We start from the raw sequence: 20,708 nt of genomic DNA, 5'->3' as shown, positions 1-20,708 counted from the left end.
CTTAGGCTGGCCACAATAAAAGGCCACTCTGAAATGTGCAGTTCCATCACACAGCACAATGCCACCGATGTGGCAAGTTTTGAGGGAGCTTGCAATCGGCATGCTGACTGCAGGAATGTCCACCAGAGCTTTTGCCCGTGAATTGAATGTTCATTTCTCTACCATAAACCGTCTCCAAAGGCGTTTCAGAGAATTTAGGAGTACATCCAACCGGCCTCACAACCGTAGACCACATGTAACCACACCAGCCCAGGACCTCCACAACCAGCATTTTCACATCCAGGAACGTTTGAGACCAGCCACCCGGACAGCTGCTGCCAAAATCGTTTTGTATTACCAAATAATTTCAGCACAAACTGTCAGAAACCGTCTCAGGGAAGCTCATCTGCATGCTCGTCGTCCTCATCGGGGTCTCGACCTGACTGGAGTTCGTCGTCGTAACCGACTTGAGTGGGCAAATGCTCACATTCGATGGTGTCTGACACTTTGGAGAGGTGTTCTCTTCTCGGATGAATCCCGGTTTTCACACAGGGAAGATGGCAGCGTGTATGGCGTCGAGTGGGTAAGCGGTTCTCTGATGTCAACGTTGTGGATTGAGTGGCCCATGGTGGGGTTATGGTACGGGCAGGCGTGTGTTATGGACAACAAACACAGGTGCATTTTATTGATGGTATTTTGAACGCTCAGAGAGACTGTGACGAGATCCTGAGGCCCATTGTTGTGCCATTCATCCATCATCTCATGTTGCAGCATGAAAATGCACGGCCCCTTGTTGCAAGGATCTCTACACAATTCCTGGAAGCTGAATAATTCCTAGTTATTGCATGGCCAGCATACTCACTGGACATGTCACCCATTGAGCATGTTTGGGATGCTCTAGATCGGTGTATACGACAGCATGTTCCAGGTCCTGCCAATATCCAGAAACTTCGCACAGCCACTGAAGAGGAGATGACCAACATTCCACAGGCCACAATCAACAATCTGATCAACTCTATGCAAAGGAGATGTGCTGCACTGCGTGAGGCAAATGGTGGTCACACCAAATACTGACTATCTGGTTTTCAGACCCCCCAATACAGTGAAACTGCACATTTTAGAGTGGCCTTTTATTGTGGCCAGCCTAAGGCACACCTGTGCAATAATCATGCTGTCTAATCAACATCTTGATATGCCACACCTGGCATAGTCTTAGATCTTTGAGTTCAGCTCATGATAAATGGGGGCAAAAACAAAAGGGTTGCGTTTATAATTTTGTTCAGTTTATTGTCAACATGAGCAAGCCTGACCAATGAAATACCAAGTAGCAACCTCAAATGGAACGTGTTGACCAATTGTCACCTGACACTCCCTACCTCAGTTCCTCAGGTTGAGCACATTTAAAATTAGTGTTATTTTGTGGTCAGAGACCACTATGATGGTACACTAAATGTGTTGTGGATTGTTTTGATATTCTTAGAATGCCTTGTTTAGGGAAAAGTAATCCAAAAGTAATCTACATTTTTGTACCCTTATTTTTCCAGGTACTTAGACTGAGAACAAATTCTCATTTACAGCAACAAGCAGGGAACAATTAGGGGAAACTGGTTTTGGGGAAAAAAATATGTTTCACCTTGCCAGCTTGGGGATTCAATCTAACAATCTTGCCCCCTTAAGGAGCTCTGCTCAGGTAAAAAACAATGTTACTGATTATTATTTTTGATAGTTTATTAGTTACTAACTAATATGACATTCAATACCATACCCAAACCTGTTTGTTAGGCTAAATAAATATTGTTTACATAATACACATTAATTTTAACCAAAATACTTAAAATGTAGACAAAAATATCTAAACCTAATTTAGAAACACAATGTTCAAATAATACAAAACATAACTGAAGTAACTAACTGAGAGTAAATTAAACAAACACTGTTAAACCATACGCCAAATAAAAATTATGAATCTTAAATTGACAAAATCCAACATTTATAATAAGAAATCTTTTTTGTTTCCTACTTCTCTTTCACACCGAATAGGACTAGCACATTCATGTGTCTTGAGAGCTGACATGAAAATAAATAATCACCCATAATGAAATCATGCGTGTGTGTGTATGTATATATAATCTCTCTAAATAGTCCTGCATAGAATTGTAGTTGTGGGACAGAGTCCTCCTGGTCCATCAGAATGAGGGTAGTTGCCCATCAGAAAGGGAGGTTCTCTACAGGGCAAACGGCAGCATCAGCAATACCATAAGGTGACCGAAAGGACTAGGGTGCAGGGCCAATCCTGATGACCTGCCTGCATGGACCAAAACACATTGCACACACTGTTACTCTATGTAGACAATGTCACAAAAACATCAGCAATTCAAGCTAAATATAATTGCACGCTAGCCAGCACTCCAATCTCTCTTTAAACGCCCCTTCCCCCACCGACAGGCCGGGGAAGAGAAGTAGCTTTGAGTAGTAACTGAGTCTGAATCCTCTTGATTCAGACTCAAAGTTACTACATGTTCCAAAGGTATTGTGACAGTGGCACTACATTTTTGAATCTGTATTCCAGCACTTTGGATTTGAAATGCTACAATGACTAGAGTGTCAGTGTTTAATTATTATTACTCTGGCAGACATGTTAATCTTTGTCTCATCTGTTCACAATACCTTTTGGCAAGTGAATCTTTTTTGTAGTAAAATTGTTTTTGGTTTAAAATCAGACTCATGTTGTTTCAAAACAATATCTGCCTCACTCAGAAAAAGAAAGCATCACTGCAATGTTCTATTTGAATGAGACAAGAAAAAGTATGGAAGTATGGAAACACATTATTTGTGACCTCAATACAGCTCTGGAAAAAATTAAGAGACCACTTTTTTCTTTCCTTTCCAAAAAGTTGGAAAGGAAGGTTTTGAGTGAGGAACAGAAGGGTCAAAATTAAGAGGCCACTGCAAAATGAACGCTTCTGTTCCTCACTCCAAACTTTCCTTGGAAAGGAAAGAAAAAGGGGCAGTGGTCTCTTACTTTTTTCCAGAGCTGCATGTGAAAAGAGTAGGAAAAAAATGTATTAATAAAATTATGTGTAAAGATTGGTAAACTTCATATGAAATCCTCATGGAAAAGGGTATACACTTGAAACATTTCTTCCAGTGAATATTAAGTACCGCGGACGTCGAGAGGTTTGTTATCCCAGCTGGTCAGCACCCTAGACAGAGCCGTCAGCTGGACGGGTGACAAAAGTGAGCGCTGGGCATCAGTCACAGCTTTCGCTTGCTCATAGGAGAACATGCTGATCTGGGAGGGGTTAAACACAATCTAAAAGGGACACAAGAACCATTCACGTAAACGACAAATCAAACGTACATTTGATACAACAGTGTTGATAAGAAACACAGATGGTAAACAGTTGTTTTTGAACGGCAGACATTACTTGCAGATCCATACTTACAGCAAACTTGTCTGCTTGGATGAGGGACACAGCCAGAGGTGTAAGACCTTCAATCTGCTCCTCCACTAAAGATGACATTGCCATATCTGGGAGGCCAGCTTGTGTAGATTTCAGGAAAGATATTCATATCAGAAACTAGTTGTTTTTTGTGTGGAAGTGAAACAAGAAAACGGAATGTTATGTACCTGCTAGCGATCCAATCTCAATGAAGACCTCAGTGCCCCAGGAGCTCATAGGTCCGAATGCCAGGCTATTGCTCAGCAGTCCCACTAAAGCCTGCTGCTGTGCTTCTGAACAAGTGAGCCTCAGACGGCCCAGCCACAGAACTGCCTTACTGCAGCCAGGGAGATGAGCAATGGGTTACAGTAGGAAGAACCAGAGTGCAGAGAAACATGTAGGCCAGAGGTTTGAGACACGCAAAAAATTGAATGTTTCAACATGAAAACTGCAAAAAGGCTGATCCTTTTTAGATGTAAAAACAAAACAGCTATAAAACTCCCTCTCTCAATTTAGTGTCTTTTTCACAGGTTTGAGTTTGTCTTGAGTCTCACCTGAACTCCACTGGGTTAAGGGAGCGCATGTCTGATTCCTTGAACCCACACAGTATGTGCCCTATAGCCACCAGGGTGCTGGATCCCAGTTGACTAGGACTCACCTTGGTGTGGTTGAGCACCGAGGAGGCAAGCACAACCAGCTGGGACAGGGAAGACAAGGGTTAAGGGTGCCTGTGTTCTAGGAACATTTGAAGGGAGTTTAAGACTCATTCATTGAATGTTATTATTGACATGGTGGACAGTTTTTTTTGTTGGACCCATTTACATCCAGAACAGTATTCATTCTTCTGATGTCAGAGGTGTTGTAAACGGGCCGGGGTTTCTAATAAATGGGCCCCTGAGTATAAGGACAGTGAAGGAAAACATTATTTGATCCCCTGCTGATTTTGTATGTTTGCCCACTGACAAAGACATGATCAGTCTATAATTTTAATGGCAGGTTTATTTGAACAGTGAGAGACAGAATAACAAAAAAATTATCTACAATGTTACACCAAACTACACTGTAAAGCAGGCGATGGGTGTCTTAACATCTACAGTATGTTACACCAAACCACACTGTAAAGGAGGCGATGGGTGTCTTAACATCTACAGTATGTTACACCAAACCACACTGTAAAGGAGGCGATGGGTGTCTTAACATCTACAATGTTACACCAAACTACACTGTAAAGGAGGCGATGGGTGTCTTAACATCTATAGTACGTTACACCAAACCACACTGTAAAGCAGGCGATGGGTGTCTTAACATCTACAGTGTTACACCAAACCACATAGAAATCAGACCATCAGATGGAGTGTTCGCTACCTGTCTGCTGTTCCAGGTGCTAAGTGCCCCCAGGGCGGAGACAGTGCGCAGCTCTGACAGACTGATCACACTCAGCTCTTCCACTGACAGCTGGGTGGCTATCTGGCCCAGCTGAGTGATCACAGGTGGGGTGAAGGAGCGGGCCGGTCCATAGATCTACAGAAAACATGAAAAAGAAACAGTCACTTCCTCTGCTAATTAACTGCAACCAGTGTATCAACTGCCAAGACTGATCAATTGGACCCATTTTCAGAAGTTTGGAAAGTAATCTAAAGACAGCACATGGAGATGTGTGAAGAAATTTTTTTTCCATTAACTGTTTTAATGAGAGTAATGTCATCATATATATTGTAAGCTGCCTGGCGAGATTTGTTGACAGGAGTTGAAAAACACATTACCTCTCCAGTCAAGCTCTCACCTCCACAAGTTAAATAGCTGAAGCTCTGAGCAGTTAGGTGTTGTGCAAATTAAATGGACTCTTAGTTGAGACCATTTCCAGCCTTTTGTTTACGTAAGCTCTAATCTAATTACCTGTGTCTTTATTCAGATTTTTGTTTGGATGAAAAAGAGACACTATACAAGGAAACTGAAGAATCTTTACTTTGGCTCGTTTATTTCACCACCTTTCCTGAACATATTGGTTTATATTCATGTGGTTTCCCCCTGCCTCCAACAGTTTATAACACATACACACACTTCATTCAACATAGTAGGGTCTTTAGTGTTGATAACATTTCATGTGAGAAAAATAGGGGTGTCATTATTTCTGATGAACTTTATCAGGTGGTGACTGGTGAAACTGCACAGGGATGAGCTCCATGCTAATTTCCAAACATTTGCGAGCATCTTTGTCTGGTGAAATTATGATTAATTTATAACATATTTATTTCTTTTACAGAAAAGACTAGTAATGCTATCCATTGTAATTTCAATATATCCTAGAGTAACCTAACCACGCTGTATTTTCGGTTATACTCAGGTGCCAAGACCAGAGTGGGCACATTTGCACATTAACTCCCCAATTGAAATGGCAATGGAAACACATTCAATTAAAATGAGTATTTAGTACATGTATATTTTGTATGTACCCTAAAATAATATCTGCTTTTTAAGAGCACGTGCATCATTTCTTTGTGAGGTTTTTTAAAATAAATGAAAATACACTGCCACCTGGAGGGAAACCTAACTAGGCATGTTTCTTTTTATCATTAATTATGTACCTCTTTAGTTTTCTGGAGAAGTACATTCTTTTGGTATGGTGAAAAGAATGGGTCCTGGCCAAAGAGCTCCAGACTACAGCTGAAGGCAGAAGATGACATGCCTGTCAAACTGTCTGTGCTCCAGGTTGAAGGCTGTATTGTATGCAGCTTTTCACAGGTGGGGATCAATGTAGGAGCTGGGCAGAGACAAAAAGACATGAAAGGGTATGTAAATATTTTATGTATCTTTATGTATCTGTTTGTCAGTAATGTTGAGGAGAAATGCACTCTCTAATGAGAGTGCTACTCACATATTGGCCCTGCTTTGAGAAAACCCAGGAAGTACTGAAGAACAAACTGCTGCTTCTCAAACAGCTGCATCTGGTCAACCTGGTCCTGCCCCTGCACACAGAGGGCCCCCAAAGGCCCTGACTCCCAGTTGTGCTGACTCAGAAACAGCCTCTCTATACGTCCCTGGGTCATCAGGCCCTGAGGGCACAGACACAAACTGAGCAGGACTATGGGTTAACAGGCCAGCACGGCGTAGCACTTGATCCTTCTAAAACCTCTAGGAATCCTGTCAACTGACACCCGCTGGATTCTTTTACAGATCCATTCCTTCCTGATTCCTAGAGTCAAGTGGCAATCTTAACACCTCGTAACACTGAGCACACCCAAAATAAATGAATCACGACAGTGGTCAATTGCAAAGGAACTAACCTGAATAAATAATGGGAATGGATTGGAGTAGAGCAGAAAACCTACCTGGGGAATTTGCTGCAGTGTGTTTCTGGGAAAGAAGAATAAAAACCTGTCTACTTGATTGAGCGTATCAAGAGTCCAGTTCTGTACAGGGCTGAGGGCACAGAAAAGTTGGTTTTATTTTAATGTGAGGGCTAGGAGTTACACCAAGGGGTTAAATGGGGTGTGTGATGTGGGGTGCTACATACCCAAAGGTGCCTGGCTCCTGTAGGATCTGTGCGACGATATCCCGTTTGTTCCTATTATAGCAAAACTTCCTGAGGAACTCCAGGCTCTCCACGAAAAAGCTCCGCGCCAGTTGCACAAACACCTCATCGACTACATAAGTCGCCATGATACCCAGTGAACGGAACTCATTCTCTGTGAACTCCCCTGTGTACATACCCTAAGGTAGAAAACACTTTCAACTACTACCTAGAGTCTAGATAACTGAAGACATTTAAAGGCCCCGGGTAATTGGGTTAGCAGTGATGGGCATAAGGATAGTGGACTCACCAGTCTTTGCACAATCTTGTCAACCAGAACATCCTGTTTAATACTCGGGAGGAGCAAGAAGTGTTGTGGTTCCTGTACAATCATCCTCTTAAAAGTGTTCATCATGTCGCTAGAGAATCTCGTTATGGTGGTCATCCTGAGAACACATAAGAACATTCACACGTTACAGTACTTCTGGGGAACCCAGCAATTATTCCCATTTTTAAGCATACATTTTCCTTCAACTAACCCCCAAAACCTAATCTAACCCTAGCCTAAATGTAATGTTTACATTAAATAGAGGCCCTATGCCAAAGTGAAGCTTATTCCACAAGCTTTTCCTCTGTGATTTTTTTTTACCTTGGGGATATACCAGTTGAGGTGTAAGGGAATGTGAGGGAAGTTTTTAATTGTGACCTAAATGACCAGTTAAAGGGTGTTAACAACTAACCAGTGACCTTGTAAAAATATACATACTCTGCACTTCACGGAATGACTTGGACTGGTGAAGTAAATTTACAGTGTTGCACTGTTTATAACCGAACATGTAGTGATGAGTAATCAGGCAGACTTACGGCAAGGCCAGAGCAATCTGAGCGCCAAACTCTCCCAGCAGTTGAGAGAAGAAGTTAAAGTTATATAGCTTCTCGATTATGCATTTTTTCTATAAGACAAAAGCACAAGAGATGTCAATTATGTTTACAGCTTGTATCTTTATGCCTGACATGCTGGCCAGTGCAAAACACACTGGTCATTCCGTATGGTTTCACAATTAACTGGCTCAGAGGAATCTGGTTAAGTAGTCAGTGATGTACCAGGGATGTATGGAGAGGAACAGACTGCCCTCTCAGTAAAGCCAGGACCCTCCGTGCTGAGGAAAAGTACGGCTGATCCTTAAAAAGCAATTGCAAGGCTGTGCAGCTTACACCTGGAGCAATGCTTCCAAGCGCACTGTACAATAAACAAGACAAAGCAGATTAGTAAAGTGAATGGAACCACAAAAAGCATAACAAGAAGTTAGTCTAAACTGCTGCATGGTTGACAGAGTTAAGGACTCACAGAAACTTCTCAATTGAAAGACTGGCATCAGTCTTCACTGCTTCTTTAAAAATAGTTTTGGCCTAGGAGAGAAATACAATTAATAGTTCTGATTACAAACAGCCAGAAAAAGGAAAAGGTAGTGGAATGTGATTTGACAGAGGTAATGTAGTAATTCAGTAGCATACTGATGTCCTTTGGTACTTGAAGGTGCATTAAGAGGCAGACTGTGACAGCTGATATTTAATGGTGCTGGCGGGCCCTTCTCAGACCAATTAGTTCCAACTGACAAAGGATTATAGGTCAGCTTTAATGGAACAGAACAGTACTTGGCTGTCATGGGAGGAGAAGGTTACATCGTTTGAGACGCCACCTCATTGTGACAGCTGGGACCTGATGTATGTGTGCGATCCTGGTTTTCCTACACAGAAGAATAGTAACACCAGACAATTTGATCCGAATACGCTTGTGGACCCAGTCTGATAGCCATTAAGAGTATTGATCAGGGATTACAACAACAAGGTGTTTTACCTTGTCAGTTTGAACCAGCAACATTTCTGGCCCAAGGGGGTTGATCACTATGCTACCCTGTTGCCCCAGATTAAGGTTAGGGTCAGGTTAACCTGTTGATCACTATGCTACCCTGTTGCCCCAGATTAAGGTTAGGGTCAGGTTAACCTGTTGATCACTATGCTACCCTGTTGCCCCAGTTTAAGGTTAGGGTCAGGTTAACCTGTTGATCACTATGCTACCCTGTTGCCCCAGTTTAAGGTTAGGGTCAGGTTAACCTGTTGATCACTATGCTACCCTGTTGCCCCAGATTAAGGTTAGGGTCAGGTTAACCTGTTGATCACTATGCTACCCTGTTGCCCCAGTTTAAGGTTAGGGTCAGGTTAACCTGTTGATCACTATGCTACCCTGTTGCCCCAGTTTAAGGTTAGGGTCAGGTTAACCTGTTGATCACTATGCTACCCTGTTGCCCCAGTTTAAGGTTTTGGGTCAGGTTAAAGTAAGAATTAGGTTAGGGGATAGGGAATTGTATTTCTGGACCAGAAAAAACTATTGTGTGTTTTGACAGAGTGACAAATACAGCCCGTGAATAAAACCTAGACTTGCCTACTCCAACAGTATGAGGCAAAGGCAGAGGTTATAAAATAGGTGAACCTCTCTACCAACACTAATTATTAACTTTAAAGAACAAAAAGACAACCACAAAATCCACCATAGAGCAGTGACCTCCTAGACCACAGGTGTCAAACCGGTTCCACGGAGGGCCGAGTGTCTGCAGGTTTTCGCTCTCACCTTGTACTTGATTGATTAATTAGTTCACTAATTGGTTAATTTCTATCCCCACCTGGTTGTTCAGGTCTGACCTGGGAACCAATTTAAAGGAAAACCCAAAGACCTGCAGACACTCGGCCCTCCGTGGAACCGGTTTGACACCCCTGTCCTAGACTGTACCTGCTGAGTGTTCCAGGCTTGTCTGGCTGCTGAAGTGACATTGGCCACCAGGTCACGAGCCCTGGTCATGACACAGAGCAGAGGGGTGCTGGAGAGCAGGGGCTCCACCTTATCCAACCAGCCTGTCACCTTTGGTGAGTCCTAGACATGACAGGCAACACAACCATACTGTGACAAAACAACTCCCACGCAGACTGTGAATATAAAGGATTTCAGTCAGGACTGAATGAGCTTTTGACAAAACACTACATATTTTCCAGGTGCTGTGCAAAACACACATTCACAAATCATAATAAAAAAAAAAACATGGTTGAACAATGAGGGATCATTAAAAACAAGAACCAGCTCAGTGCCAGCTGATGTCCAGTGGGGCGGGGTTCACCCGGCCATGCCAGCTGATGTCCACCTCTAACCTGACCCGCTCTTCTTTGTTCACTCTTCGTTGCTAATGGTCATGCAGGACCACGGACAGAGCCATGTAATCGTAGTTCCACCCCGGGCCGAGAGCAGTAGCGACGTACAGCCGACCCGTTTTCCTGAGTACCTTTTCCATTGCTGTCGATTTATTAGCGCAAATGAACCTGTGGATGTTTGTGAGGATTCGTGTCGGCGTGTCTCTCTCAGTACCCAGAGTTTGGTGGTGATGGCGTTGGCCTGCGGCGCGTTGAGGCCGGGAATGTGCAGAGCCATGTCTGGCAGGGAGGACAGCAGGGTGTCAGACGTCAGGCTCCACAGAGTTTCCACCTTCACACCAATCACAAGAGAGCCCAGCTTCTGCAGCTGCCTTGGGAGAGCCAGCTGGGGAGGGGGATGAGTGCTCTATTCATTTCTCCTTAATATTCAAACACATTATTAATCGTATCACATGGAGTGTGTATACAAAAGACAACCGACAGACATGCCTTTTGTAACAATATAGAGAAATAGGAGACAAAGCTAACACAGGGAGAAGTCATCTGGTGTATATTGAGACAGTAACCATTCATCTTGACAGGACTGAGATGACTTGTCCTTGAGACAACACTTGGCCAGGTTGGGGCTGAGAAAGGCTTTGTGCCAGCTGGCTCAGAATAGACTCTGCAGGAACTATGCATAGAACAATGACAATGCTAAAGCAGACACACTAAAACAGTTTGCATAACACATCTGAGACAATACGTACTGTAGTCCGGTTAACATTCTGTCTGTTGAAAGTAGAAGCTCACGTTAAAATTATTTCTACTTACACTTTTGTCTTGAGACACTTTGTCCACTATTATACTGGCCTAGAATGATATAAAAAGACAAAACAAAGACAAATATTATGACCCATCTTAACTTTGTTTTAGAATTCCCAATTCAGAGATGTAAATTTAGGGCCTACTATGTTACTGTACATCAAATTGTGTTTGTACCGAATGATTCGAATTTAAGCAACAATAAAATGGTGTTTGCACTCCAGAAAACAAACAGAACATATTAAGAACAAATTAAGCTCAGAACATTTAACACATTACATTTCAGGTGTACATAGCAGCAACTGAAATAAGGTTATTATGTGTTAATTTGATTCCTTGAGTGTGGAATCCGGTGGCCTATTCAATCAATCAATCAAATGTATTTATAATGCCCTTTTTACATCAGCAGCTGTCACAGAGTGCTTTTACAAAACACCTGGCCTTAAACCCCAAGGAGCAAACAATAGTAGTGTTGAATTTCAGTGGCTAGGAGAAACTCCCTAAGAAGGCTGAATTTTAGGAAGGAACCTAGAGAGGACCCAGGCTCAGAGGGGTGACCTCTTCTGGCTGTGCCGGGTGAACATATTAAGATTACAATTGTAATAATTAATAAATGCATGTGGGCTGAGTCTAGAGTCTATTTAAACTTTGTCCAGGTCAGAAGCATAACCAGATGGACAAGGACAGGGACAACACAGGGAAGGGGGAGGTGTCAGCATAGTGGCAGCTGAAATCGTCAGGTATCGTCTTGATCTGCAACACAACCAGGAGGACTTTGGACAGGGACAACAACGGGTCCTTCCAGCCAGGTACTACGCAGGTGTGGGCCAGGACCTCATGTCCTCCTAAGTTCAACATGTCCTCCTGTTGTACTTTTCGCATGAGCCAATCTTTCTCAGAATCCGCTTGTCTTTAATGAGTTTGTCATAGAAAGCTGTGCACTTTAATGCAAAATTAACTCAAACAAATAACATTGCCTTCATCGACGTTTGAGTTTGCAGGTGCCCGATCTACCAGCGAAACGGACTGAAATAAGGGACTGGACTGGGGAAAACGGGATGTCTGGTCACCCTTTATGGCACATGGCAGGCTGCAGCCAGGAGGCACCGGTTAACAACGTGAGGACAGTATTGTAATCAAAAGGGTCAAGCTCCTCCAAAACCCCCCTTAACCCACCTGAGGTCAGTCAGCTGCCTGTCAGCTGTCACAAAGCCCTTACCCACCAGTCCCCTTGATCAACAGCACCCTCTGTTACAGCTACAAGGCAGTATGGCAAACCCAGTCAGGTATGGAAAAAAACAGAAGGTAAAGGTCCTTCTTTGTCTCATTCTTTCTTTTTTGTTGTCTCTCTGTCTCTGCTGAGAGGATGTTTGTAATGTCTGACGATGATCCCCTACCTGTGAAGGGGTGAAGGGCACTGAGGAGAGGGCTGTCAGGGCAGTGTTGAGCTGGGATTGGTTGAGCTTCTGGAGGAAGCTCACCCCTAACCAGGGCAAAAAGGGAGCCAGCTGAGACAAACGGTCAGCGGAGAGGGAGCCTGGAGACTGAAGGTCGCTCACATTCAGGAACAAGCTGAATATCTGAAAAGGGGTTATCACGAGAATTAAACCACACACACACACAAACACACACTTAGTACACACACAACGCAAACACAAGACATTCAACCCGTAGCTCCAGTGTGAGGAATAAGCGTGCCAGTGGCAGCTCAACGCACCATGTCACTGGTGACACTGCGTCCCTGGATCACACATGTCCTCACGTCATCCAGAATCACAGAGAAGACGTCCGTGTTTCTGTACAGCAGAAGGTCCACTGGGTCTGACAGACACGTCAGGTTACCAAGCCTAAAAAACATTTGGATCCCAAAACATTGGTTCGTGTCCCGAGACACCAACTGTTCCAACTGAAAACTCATTCACTGTTTGAATCCGAATGACCAATCACCAATGAAATACTGTGACACTGACTTCCTGAACTGCTCCGCTGTTAGATTTCTGAAGGTCCCTATGAGGCTCTCAGCCACAAACTGCTGCTGGAGAGGGCTCAGGGTGTTCACCAGCACAATATCCATTCCATCCAACAGCTACAAGAGAAAAACACAACATACAGAGAACTCGCGTTTGAAATGATGAACACAATGATGACAACTTATACAATCTAAAATGAACCCCATGAAGAAACCGGATACAGTCTGAATTTTACTCAATTATAAAATCAAAACAACGATAAGCACATAGACTGTTTGATTGTTTACAGACATAACATTTTGCACAGTGCAATTGCATCCTCCCATTATATTAACATTTGAGGCATTTAAAGATGTCTTACTGTTCTCCACATAGCCATTGTTTATTAATGTGTTTCCAATGTTCACTTATTGAAAATTAGCTACGGTCAAACACAACTGATACCGTGGAGGCCTTTTGACCAGACGAGTCCCTGGCTGTGGCTGGCGACACTCCGGTTTCACAGGAAGGTGTCGTGTCTGTTACCTGAGCAGGCGAGAGGTGCTGGAAGCTTTGGAGGGGCAAGTAGACGATCAGGTTACCGGTGTCCCTGATGAGGGTGAGGCCACCAGCTGTTATGTTGAGGGAGCTGAAAGCTTGGCTGTACCACTTCCCGAAGGCCCGCCGCTGCTCCACAGACAGGCTCCCAATGTTTCCATTGATGGTCTTTATCCTAAAGACAGACACACATGAGAACAAATTGCAAAGGTGTTTCTCTAAACCTCAGAGTGCAGAAAATCTGACTGGGAACGTCAGTCTTCTTCAGAGACTTAAACAATCCTATTATAATGTAGTTAAAATATGCAATGACTTCAGTAGTGAGTCCGTTATATGCCTGTATAGAGTAGGTGATTCACTGCATTAATCAATGAAATGAAGTCATTCTTTTTCACAGGAGGATGGTTATGGGGTTGGAACGTAAATTGTGAACATTGCCAATTCAAAAATAGAAGTTCGAACCAGGATTACATTGACACAGTTGCTGTAGTTTTAAACAATAACTGAATTCCTATTGTTAAAAAAAAACAAATCCCCAAATAATTGTATTTACATTAATTACTGATGATCTTCTATTTATCAGAGTTAATCTCATGCCGTTTTGGCCTACTGAGGCTGATGACCCATTCTATAAAACAGTTCATTGCCATTCATTACTACAGACACATCACATTGGCATAATTCAGTTGACGCACTTATCCAGAGACAAAATGACATGACTAACATGAAATGATAATAGCCTGACACCAGCTCAAAGCTTGTAAACGTACACACTGGAGTAGGTCTGAAAGGGGGGCAGTGACTGGATGTCTGCAGGGCTGGCCAGGGCCAGTAGGGGGGTAAGTTCAGGAAAGAGGTTCCCATCTTTGACCAACTGGGTCTGGAAAAACACTGATATCATGGTGCTCAGGTAGTCCTCAGTGAGCTGGAACCAAGAAAGAGAGAGAAGAGATTTTCCTGTGTTAACATTTACAGTGGAAACAAAATGAATGAAAAAGCCGCACACTCTAAACTCAAATGCATATAATTTTTTTAATAAGACCAATGCTTACGACAGACACGCTGTCTTCATCATGAAGACAGCGTGTCTGTCGAAACGAAGACAGCGTGTCTGTCGAAACATAGGTCTTATTAAAAACATTTTTCATTTTTTCATTCATTTTGTTTCCATTCCGTACCCTTTAGCCAGCACCTCGTCAACTAAGGTATGCGTTTCTTCTACTTTTAACATGTACAGTAGAACTGAATGTTTTATCTTATTACATTTTATGACATGTATTAATTTACTGGTTCTGTGTATCTCAGGATAGTAGATTTGATGCCTAGGATCACCGATGTGTATAACATATATGCTTAAAACATCTGCTAAATAGCATAATTATTATATTGCATATTCAGTATATGTATAAATCCCTGCCTCTATTTAGTTATGTCCAATTTGCCATTATGGCTTTGCCTCAGCTCACAATATTCAGCACATTTGGGAGAGTCAAAGATCAAGGCATGTGTCCTCCGATGCACATCTCTCTAAGCCATTCTGCTTCTTATCACACTGCTTGTTTCACTATGAAGCATACACAGCCACACAGAGTACACACTCAGTGGACAGCACATACCCAGGCACATACAGTACACGCTCAGAGGACAGCACATACCCAGGCACATACAGTACACGCTCAGAGGACAGCACATACCCAGGCACATACTGTACACGCTCAGAGGACAGCACATACACAGGCACAGAGTACACACTCAGTGGACAGCACATACCCAGGCACATACTGTACACGCTCAGAGGACAGCACATACCCAGGCACATACTGTACACGCTCAGAGGACTGCACATACCCAGGCACATACAGTACATGCTCAGAGGACAGCACATACCCAGGCACATACTGTACACGCTCAGAGGACTGCACATACCCAGGCACATACAGTACATGCTCAGAGGACTGCACATACCCAGGCACATACAGTACACGCTCAGAGGACTGCACATACCCAGGCACATACAGTACATGCTCAGAGGACTGCACATACCCAGGCACATACAGTACATGCTCAGAGGACTGCACATACCCAGGCACATACAGTACATGCTCAGAGGACTGCACATACCCAGGCACATACAGTACATGCTCAGAGGACTGCACATACCCAGGCACATACAGTACATGCTCAGAGGACTGCACATACCCAGGCACATACAGTACATGCTCAGAGGACTGCACATACCCAGGCACATACAGTACATGCTCAGAAGACTGCACATACCCAGGCACATACAGTACATGCTCAGAGGACAGCACAAACAATCATGTTTGAGTTTGCAGGTGCCCAATCTACCACAGGGAGTCAAGTCAGCCCTGTTAGAGCCTCCCAACCATCCAACCACAACACTGAAGTGTGCCTTTTGACCTGCAGCGTTGCCTGGTTCCTGCTGTAGTACTGCGTGATCTCTCGGACTGTGGCAAAGTCCACTGCACTTAGCACTGCCCGCAGGCTGGCCAAAGGGATACGAAAATACTCCTGGGACAGAAACAAACAGATAGGTTCATCATCACAAAGATTCTGTTCAATGCATTATGTATAGCTTGCACATCCGCTAAAACTCTGTCATGCTGGATGGAGAGTGTATGTCAACTGAGATCTCCCCACAGATGTTCAACAGGGTTTAATTCTGGGCTTTGGCTGGGTCCCTCAAGAGCATTCACAGAGCTGTCCTGAAGTCACTCCAGTGTTGTCTTGATGGTATGCTTTGGGTTGTTGTCATGCTGACAGATAAATCATCACCCCAGTCGGATGGCAATAGGTCTGAATCCTTACGTAAACGTGTTTTCAATTTGTAATTATGGGGTATTGTGAGTAGACTGATAACATAAAATCTATTTAATCAATTATATATTCCGCTAATACCACATCAAAATGTAGAATGTAGAAATTACATTCTGAAGCCAGTGTATATATGAAAACCAATAAAATATAATTACTGGAATGGTCTTCACCCTCCTGTAATTCCAATCCTAAATACCTGTAGCTTGGTTATAACCAAAATCACATGCCAAGATAATTTAGCAGACTCTGTAGGTTCCCCCTGTTGGGTAGTGAATTGCTAAGCGAAAAATAACTCAAGTTTGCTACAAACCCAACACATTGCCCAAAGAACATCCGGATGTTTCTTATTGTCTGGGACTGGGGCTCTTGTCAGGAGAGAAGGAAACAGTGAATGGAGAGTATAGCAATGTGCTTGAGGAAAACCTGAAGCCTTCTGCAAGAAAGCTGAGAGTGAGACAGAAGTTCACCATTCAGCATGACAATGACCCAAAGCAAACCCAACCAGAGGTATTATGGAGTGGCTAAGCAATAAAAGACCTCAAGTGACATAAATCCAAGATAATATTTGTGACATCACTAGACAATTGATGTCCATTTTGTAAAGAAAAATATTGCCAAATGTAAGTGTGCAAAATTGGTAGTCAAGTATAACTACACTTGAACATTCACCCGTGTTAACTCGGGATGAAGACTTATTCAAGTTTGATATTATACATAAACATTACAAAACTGACATTTTGTAATAATGACAATCCTGCGGTGTGTAGAAAACTGGAAGGAATACTAATTCAAATAAAGCAGCAACACAACAAAATGTAAAAAAAAAGTTTTATCTATTATGTATAAGATTCTGTTTTTAACTTAATCAACAGTGAAAGTTGGAAACAGACAGAATAATTACAAGCTCTACGTCTGTCACCTTGATGAGGAAAAACCTGTCACTAGTCACATCTCGTCCTGTCTGCATCAAGCTCGTCAGCACTTTCTGTTATGGACAAACAAACAAGATGAACAACAGAATGAACAGAACACCTATGTGAGTAGAGATTAGTGTGGGTGAGTCATTCTAACAATAGCATCAATGTCGGTCAGTTAATCTCTTCCCGAGGACGAGATTTCACATCCAATATCCATTACAGGTGTGTGACTGCCCCACCTGTTCACTGTCATTGGACCTGGGGTCAATTCCACAACATAAGCCTTCTTGGTAATTGATAGATTATTAATTACCTCAACATTAAATATCCTCATTCTGAGAAGTCAGTTACATGAGACGAAAATAAATAATAAATAGAATGTCTGTTCCAAATGTTGTCAAACACTTCGAAAAGCCAAAACGGCAATACGACACCAAAAATGATAGATAACCCCAATTTCTTCAGCACAGCTTTGTGAGGAGAGCCCGACAAGCACACTCACCCCAAAGCACTGCAGCAGGACCCTCTTTTTCTCAAAGTCGGTCTCCTTCTCCAGATAAAGGACCACAGACTCCAGCACACTGAAGTGGATGCTTTCAGTCACCGGTAGGGAGATCATCTGGCTCTCTTCCAGGGCCACCAGCAGCACCACGGTCAGGCTGGTTGCTTGGTCCAACATGGAGGCGGTTTGCGTGGTCAGGTGCTCCGTCAGTCGAGGCCGCAGGGCAGCCAAACCGCAGCGCAGCAAAATCTGCAGAGCTTGAGTCTGACTGGAGCCTGGCTGACAGGCCGAGCTGAAGTCTATGGTACAGGTCCAGTTCAGCCTTTTTAAAAGGTCTCTGACCAGGCAGGGCTGGGGGTCTGTGGACGTGCTGTTGGTTCGGCCTTGCCTGGTTCCGTCGATGTAGGCGGTGCAGACAGTGCCCACCCACAGGCTGTAGGGCTCCTTCTTGAGGCGAGAGAGAAGAGCTGTGTTGGTGCAGACGGAGGAGGTAAAGTTGGCGTGGTCGTTGTCCCAGCACAGGGCAATGAGACCTGGGTCAGGGAGCACTACGGTCCAGCTGAGATACTGGCACTGATTTACCGGCTTGAACCCCATCAGGTGTCCTCCCTGTCCCCCCGCACCACTGGGACCAGTGTGATTAATACAATAGGCCACCAGCCACGTGTTGTCCAGGTTGGCTAGCAGGTTCTGGAGTGCTGTGGGGTCGGCACACACCTTCTTAGTGAAGTTCAGAGGATCCAGCTCAGCACAGAGAGCCAGGTCGGTCATGTCTACGATGACGGGCTGTTTCCAGTCAGAGTACCGGCACACCTGTGGCAGGATGTCCATGGTCTCGTTGTCGACACAGACATACGAGAGCCACTTGTTCAGTGGCTCCGAGGTTAACTTCTCAACCAGGAGAGCATTGCAGCACACGTTCTTTTGAAATCCCACCTGGTCCTGTTGCCAGCAGAGCCCCACCACCAATGGGTCCACCATCCCAGTCATCCAGTTTGAATAACTACACATCTGATTCATAGGGAGTCCTTTAGACGAGTTAACACAAAAATTCCACAGCCAGTTATTTTGAGGATTGGTAACAAGGGCTTTCAGGAGCTGGGTGTTGTTGCACACCGCTACAGAGAATGCTTTCTTGTCATTTAGACTACACAGAGTCACCAGGCTTGTGTCCACATCACTTGCATGATCTGTCCAGTTGCCATAGTCGCATAGGAGTCGGCTGAAGTTGAGGAACATTGCAGGCTGGGAGCTTGTGAAGGCGCTGTTGGTCTTGTTCTGGGTATTTTGATGAGTAAAGTTGGTGTAGGTGGTGCACAGTGTGCCTACCCAAATGCTGGAGGGCTCTTTTTTAAGCAAAGAGAGGAGGACAGTGTTGGGGCAGATGGAGGAGACAAAGCTATCATTATTGTGGTCCCAGCACAGGGCCATGAGACCCGCATCAGGGAGTGCTGTGGTCCAGTTGGAATACTGGCACTGTTCCACTGGCTTAAACCCAATCAGGCCTCCACCCAGCCCCCCCCCACCACTGGCGCCAGTGTGATTAACACAATAGGCCAAGAGCCACGAATTGTACCGGTTGGCTAGCAGGTTCCGGAGCACCGTTGCATCGGCGCAAACCTTTTGAGTTAAGTTCAGAGAATCCAGCGCAGCGCAGAGAGCCAGGTCAGTCTGGGTGCACGCGTCTGGCACGCTGGACGGCACAGGTGGGTCACGGGAGACAGTTTTACAGTAGTCTCCTACCCAGACATCATCACTGTTACGTTGCAGCTTATTCAGAAGGGTGGCGTTGGCACACACATTCTCTACGAAGCCCTGGTCATCATGCTGGACGCAAAAGGAAATCATGTCCGTAGTAACATCCATCATGTTGAGCCAATCAGAGTACCGGCAGGAAGCCACCACGAGAGAGTTTCTGTCTGGCTCTGTCGGGGCCTCAGTGCAATTCGGCATAAGCCAGATGTTCTCAACGTTGGAAAACACTATTGTGAAGAAGTCTAGGTTTTCACAGAGTAAAGTTTTCAGCCTTTCCTGGTCCTGGTCCCAGCAGAACCCCACCATGGACGGGTCCACTGACTCTGTCCATGTTTCATACCTACAGAACTGACTCACGATAAATCCCTCAGAGGAGTTAACACAGAAATTCCATATCCAACTATTAGTAGGATTGGCCTCCAATGCCTGCATGAGTTGAACATTGTTGCATACCCCTTGAATGAATGCCTCCCCGTCATTTTCACTACACAGAGTGACCAGGCCTGCATCTACTTCATTAGCATGATCGGTCCAGTTGTCATAGTTGCATAGGAGCTGGCTGAGGCTGAGGGATCTGGAAACCCTTGGGCCTGGGGGAGCTGTGGTTTCCCCACTGCAGACAGGCCAGTCCCCCAGGACAGGTAACAATAGAGCCTGGATAACTAGACAGGTGTTACTCCACACCTGTTCCACCTCAGTAGAGTTGAGGATACTGAGAGCGTTGCAGAATGTGGATAGCGCCGAGGAACTCTGTAATCCTGCTGCCATAATGTCCGCACAAAGGGTACTGTTGAAATGGGCTAGGTTGTCGTGGTCACACCCCAGCGCGGCAGCGCGGCTGTCTGTTGATGCTTCCAGGGTACGACTGAAAGGGAATTTGGGGGGGCTCTGGCATTCTGGGCCGGGGTAGGAGCACAGGGTTGACTCGGGAGTAAGGAACAAGTCCAGGATGGAGTCACCAAAGGACCAGTTCACATTGTGACTTACACCCCTAAATGGAACGTATAATTTGTTAGAAAGGATAGAGATATTTCCCTACCAATGGAAACAATATCAAATGTAACAGTGACCTCAGGGTCTCAAGGAAATGTATCCCTTTGTTCACGCTCACTCAGAGCTTAACACCCAATAGCTTACCACATGAGGAGCTGCTTCAGATCACCTATACAAAAAAAGTATGAAATACGTATTACAAAATGCAAAACATTTTCCAGAACTATACCTAGAAACGCATACATGGAAATAGGAGAT

The 20,708-nt window shown here is 44.3% G+C and overlaps 1 protein-coding gene across 1 annotated transcript; it reads right to left on the bottom strand.

Moving 5' to 3' along the window:
- Window positions 1–1,857: 1,857 nt before the first annotated feature.
- strc1 (stereocilin 1) lies at window positions 1,858–20,225 on the bottom strand. The gene is made up of 25 exons (XM_020053128.2): window positions 17,703–20,225; window positions 17,203–17,268; window positions 15,867–15,977; window positions 14,216–14,370; window positions 13,434–13,620; window positions 12,909–13,024; window positions 12,656–12,785; window positions 12,336–12,518; window positions 10,948–10,986; window positions 10,349–10,519; window positions 9,722–9,862; window positions 8,282–8,343; window positions 8,038–8,173; window positions 7,798–7,886; window positions 7,244–7,379; window positions 6,937–7,133; window positions 6,752–6,842; window positions 6,298–6,475; window positions 6,008–6,183; window positions 4,788–4,943; window positions 3,977–4,119; window positions 3,611–3,759; window positions 3,426–3,523; window positions 3,142–3,292; window positions 1,858–2,284 (listed from the first exon to the last, which is right to left on the bottom strand). The coding sequence occupies exons 1-25, from the start codon at window positions 20,223–20,225 to the stop codon at window positions 2,205–2,207; spliced, it is 5,664 nt and encodes a 1,887-aa protein (XP_019908687.2). The 3' UTR covers window positions 1,858–2,204.
- Between the last annotated feature and the right edge of the window lie 483 nt (window positions 20,226–20,708).

Source organism: Esox lucius, chromosome 2 (genome assembly GCF_011004845.1).
Source record: "Esox lucius isolate fEsoLuc1 chromosome 2, fEsoLuc1.pri, whole genome shotgun sequence".
Taxonomy (NCBI): Eukaryota; Metazoa; Chordata; class Actinopteri; order Esociformes; family Esocidae; genus Esox; species Esox lucius.
This window is presented reverse-complemented; position numbering and strand designations above follow the sequence as displayed.

Bases quoted from the DNA above. Each gene is read 5' to 3' on its own strand.
- strc1 (XM_020053128.2), bottom strand. From the start codon at position 20,225: ATGGCAGCAGGATTACAGAGTTCCTCGGCGCTATCCACATTCTGCAAC. The intron at 12,786-12,908 runs GTCAGTGTCACA...AATGTTTTTTAG, and splicing joins ACAGCGGAGCAGTTCAGGAA to GCTTGGTAACCTGACGTGTC. The intron at 10,987-12,335 runs GTAGGGGATCAT...ATATCATTCTAG, and splicing joins TGCCCTTCACCCCTTCACAG to GCCAGTATAATAGTGGACAA.